The sequence below is a fragment of the Acyrthosiphon pisum genome, chromosome X, assembly GCF_005508785.2.
Source record: "Acyrthosiphon pisum isolate AL4f chromosome X, pea_aphid_22Mar2018_4r6ur, whole genome shotgun sequence".
NCBI lineage: Eukaryota > Metazoa > Arthropoda > Insecta > Hemiptera > Aphididae > Acyrthosiphon > Acyrthosiphon pisum.
Genome location: NC_042493.1, coordinates 2,093,133 through 2,098,140, shown reverse-complemented (window position 1 = coordinate 2,098,140; position 5,008 = coordinate 2,093,133). Strand labels below are relative to the sequence as shown.

The following is a 5,008-nucleotide window of genomic DNA, read 5'->3' as shown; positions in this document are numbered from 1 at the left end:
CCACTCCACTCCGCTCATCTAAACTTTGAATATTTATAACTCATAAACTACTCGCCTCAAATTTGATTTTCATGTATCAAAATACTAAAAAAAATATTCTGCTTTGGAATATAAAATTAAAACCCAATCTTGTCCTTCAAAAAAGTAAAAAACTTAAAAAATTATAAGGATAAAAAATATTTAAAAATATAATTTTTTAAGAAAAACGTTGTTTTATAAGCGACTTGAAACTATATAAAAAAATATTTTCAAAAAAATTTACACTTTTTGAAATAATGAGTGTTCAATGATAAAAGAATCACCCGGTATGTAGAAATCCAAGTACTCCTTCTGGTAGAAATTTTGTATACAGAATAACAAAAAAACATCATTGTAAAACCACTAGATCCCTCGCTCCACTCAGAATCACTCAGAATCACTTCACGAAGCACTTTGTAAAAACTAAATTATATATTATTGTGAACTGTAATTGATAACTTGAAAATATCAACTTTTTCGAATCATAATTAAAATTAAAATTAATATTAAAAACGGAAAATGTTTTGAACGATCAACAGACGTTTTTCTGCTGAATTCAAATATTATTTTCAGAATCAAAATCAGACAACGGTAACTAACTTTAATTTTGTCAAAACAAATGTAGGTTTTTGTAATGTTCTCTGTCTAATAATCATTTATAACTAACACATAGATCCCAGGCGGCTATGACAAGATTAGAAATTGTCGAAATGTTGCCCTTAAATAATGACCGTAGCGAGGGCCTTTAAGAGGGCCCGGGATTGGACTAAGTTCCCATCGGAGGTTGTACTATAACAAACCATCCCTGATTTTGTATGGAGCACGGCCATTATCTAACAAACAGTGATATTAGTGGCCCCGTGACCCTCCTTCCCAGTATATGTAAATAATATTTTATGATAGAATAAATATGCAAATTATATACTGAAAAATCCAAGAAGTTTTATCATTATTCCACGGTAATTACGGCATTACGTCCGGCACAGATACCGTTGCAATATATTATATAAACTTATACACATAACTATATATGTTCAACTTCATGGACATAATATATGCACATACTTTTTAAGCACCTACATAAATGCATTTGAAACATAATGGTTATAAATACAAAATAATAAATATTCAAAATATACTTTTATGCTAAAATTGTATAGCAATTAACATTTTGATATAGTAAAAATATCAAATAAAAAATAAATTATAGATATTATTTTATGTGTATATAGAAAATAAAAAATGTTATACTATTTTATCGGAATAGTTGGCAATACATTAGTTCGAACTTGTGAGAATATTATATTATAATATATATAGGGGATGGGATTATTTATATGATTAAAATTATTACCTCGACAATGAGTTGTCTGTACTCAGGCTTTTCTAGTTGGTTCAACATGGTTTCGACGTACAACGCGAACTGAAGCTCAGAGTGCGTCATGTTGTTGATGGTGGGCTGCTGCGGCATTACTTGATTCCGGAAACGGATACCTCTAGGAGTACGTCGTAGTATGTCCCACACTTGGTTGTAGAACCGATTGGGTACCCTGCACAAGCAACCCTCAAGCTTTCGCTTTTGCAGCATGTCGATCCTGCAAATAGACGATTGATAATACATTTATGTGGCTGTTATTGATAGAGAAAAAAAATCGTAAGGACTTAAAATTATCAAAACATTTATGCTCTCTTTGTGATATTTATTAAAGACGATTGAAATTGTCAACGTTTTTTTTGAAAATTCAATACAACGTTTATCATATTAAGTTATATTTAGTTTTTTTTTATTCTCTATAAATGTCGAAAATAAATAATATTATGCAAAATGTATTGTTTATTTATTTTATAGAAATAAATAACGATTTTAGTTATTTTGTTGTAATTCAAAAAATACAAACCGTTGAGATTCGTAACTATTTTTTCCGTTTTTTTTTGTAGATATATTCTATACACAATAAAATGTACAAAATATTTAGACTAATTTTATAAAATTCGTATCGTGAACCTATTGACCGTTAAACGTCAGTAATGACTTGAACGGACGCTACCCATACCTACATTTGTTGTCTCCGCTTATACATCTAGTTAAAAATACCCGTCTACGACTTAAAACATTTTCGTTCACTAGTTTCAATAGTGTGCTGTTAGTTTTGATATTATATCGAATTAGCCTATTAGCAAACTGTTATATACTATCACAATTTAGAAATGTACATATCTCACTTGAAAATGAAAATATTGAATAAAAGCCGACCCTTAAGCACATATAATGTTTTTACTTTAAATTGTTATAAATAGGTTAATTCATTCTAATATTAATTACATATTTAATTTATAAAATTTTTATATTGGGGAAGTAGATTAAAAAATGGTATTCAAGTTAAGCTATATGTAGTCTGTAATTGTATAAAAAAAAGTTGCATCTATATTCTCTATACCATAGTTTTGCTTCACGCTTTATAATAATGATTAGAAAAAAAATGAAACACAGTTAAAACTACTTAAAAGCAAAGATCTACTAAACTAACATTCATAATATAAATCTTATTTAGAGAAGGAAAATATTTTTGGGCGTGGACCTTTTGTGCGAATAGATATATACCGTTTGGGCGAGGGTTTATTCAACTAAAACTACCATTTGTTCGAAGATTTATTCCCTCGGTATATAAGGTTTAAGGACGTTGGATGCGGTGATTTTCTGTCCTTGTCTAACACACGTGGAACATAGGAATAACGACCTAAGCGACTGAAAAAAATTAAGGTACTTCTAGTTGTTCAATTTAAAAAATTTAAAGATGTTCAAATTGGTATACAAGTTAACTTTGTATCGGTCGAAGCATATTTTTAATATTTTTTAAATATATTTAATATTAAAAATTGACAAATTTATAAAATTTAAAATATTTATTCTCATAAAAACATTGCTATAATTGAAAAAGTGCTTCGACCGATGCAAAGTTAACTTGTATACCAATTCAAACATCTTTTAATTTTTTAAATCAAACAACTAGAAATACCTTAATTTTTTTCAGTCGCTTAGGTCGTTATTCCTTTGTTCCACGTGTGTTAGACAAAGACAGAACATCGTCGCATCCATCGCACTTAAATAGGTTTATAAGTTTATTAATTATATATTGTATAGTAATGTACATAATTATTCATATATTGGTAAAGGTAAATATAGTTATATTATTATTCTAGAGTAGAAAAATATTAATTAAAATAACACGTCATATAATATTATAATAATGTTTGAATTGGATCATAAGTAAATTAATTTTTATATTATATAGTAATATACGATTTTTAGTTAAACACTTTTTAACAATATACGCAAAAAGTACCACATTGAAGTATATTATAAGTGTACACAAAACACAACCTATCACATAGCACACTGAAGTGTTATTGTTTATTAGTTATTATTTAGGTATACAACTTGTATAGAATGACTGAGTCGTAATCTTGTTTTCAATAAAAGTGATTAATAGCATCGATATGACGATATCATCCGTATTTAGGTTTTTACCTCAAGCAGGTAAATAATTTCACTCGCCCAAACGGCACAAATGATACTCGCCCAAACGGACTATTAATTTTTCGGTAAAAATTATTATCTTCACCCAGACAACTACCACCCATATTTTTTTGGAAATAAATATTTAGGCACAAACTTAAGATATAAACACGAGCACCTGCGGGACAAGTTGTAACGGAACATAAATATAATTATTACGAAAAAGGCTCTTAACAGAGCCAACAACTATTATTTACGACAGCCAATCGCAACGTAGGACGAGTACAACCAATCACAGGACAGAACGAGAGTAAAACCCCACATTTTGGACTTAGAAAGGTATTACAAGCACTTCCGTACATCATATAAACATCAAAAGTACATGAACGGATAGGGTAAGTAAAGACTTCGTAACAACAATACCTTCCCCATGGTTGTAACCCCAAAAACTTCGGAGATATCATCAAATCCATCACGAGAGAAAACACAACATGCACCCGGATAGTGGATGGATTTACTAGTTGGTACGGATAGTAGTACTTATACTAGTAAGATTCGGCATAGAGATACAGTACACTCTCATTTCTTCTTCAAGCTTCGACCAAACTACAACGAAGACTGAAGACCCGAAGAAATCTCAAGAGATTCAACCAGCGAACAACGATCGGTACGATCTCGTGTGCAACTCTCTCAGAGCATCGCCACAAATTGATCGTACGGTCCAACGATGACTCCGACTCCGGTTCACGGCGTTCAAGTGCCCCGACCAGCGAACGACGACCGGTACGATCCCGTGGGCAACTCTCTTGGAGCATCGCCACAAAATCGATCGCACGGTCAAGCGGCAATTCCATAACATCGGCCTATATATCTTTGTCCACAGAATCAACTAAGTGGTAACCCCTCGTTATATCCGACGTCGGAGAAAGGCTTCGACCGGAACTTCGACGCGGATACTCGACGCGCCATCAAGAGTTTCGTGCGACATAGATATTTGGCCAGGCGGAACGGCCAGCAACGAGGACCTTATAAGACACAGAGAATGATAACCAACCAGAGGCGAGAATTTACCATTTGGGTAAACAACTAGAATACGTATCAGATTGTGAAATAAATTGTTCTTTTCAGGACAGCAATGATAATACAAGTCCCCCCAAGCGCGCCTGCCTAGGCCTCGCTCGACCCGAACAGAGATTGTGATTAGTCGCCACTTATTTGAGCGGGCCTAATACAATTTATCTGTTCTATCCATTATTTTGTACAAATAGCAAAACTCCTTTCATATTATATAAATATTAACGGGAAAACAATATTTCCCATCCCCGAATATTGTAATACATAAAATTAAATAGAAATAAAGCACTAATTATATATATATATAACAGATGTATTCATATTCTTGGTAAACGGCTATACTATTTCATTGTAAGGTATCGTTTCAAAGTGTAGAATCTTTTCTTCTACTTTCTTTTG

The 5,008-nt window shown here is 31.8% G+C and overlaps 1 protein-coding gene across 2 annotated transcripts in view; it reads right to left on the bottom strand.

Moving 5' to 3' along the window:
- Positions 1-5,008, bottom strand: part of LOC100168221 (probable phosphorylase b kinase regulatory subunit beta) — a gene marked incomplete at its 3' end in the record, with an annotated part of 115,215 nt that overhangs the window by 5,788 nt on the left and 104,419 nt on the right. For both annotated transcript variants that reach the window (XM_029485841.1, XM_029485842.1), the window contains 1 exon segment: positions 1,373-1,613. In XM_029485841.1, coding sequence (XP_029341701.1) covers positions 1,373-1,613 — 241 coding nt within the window.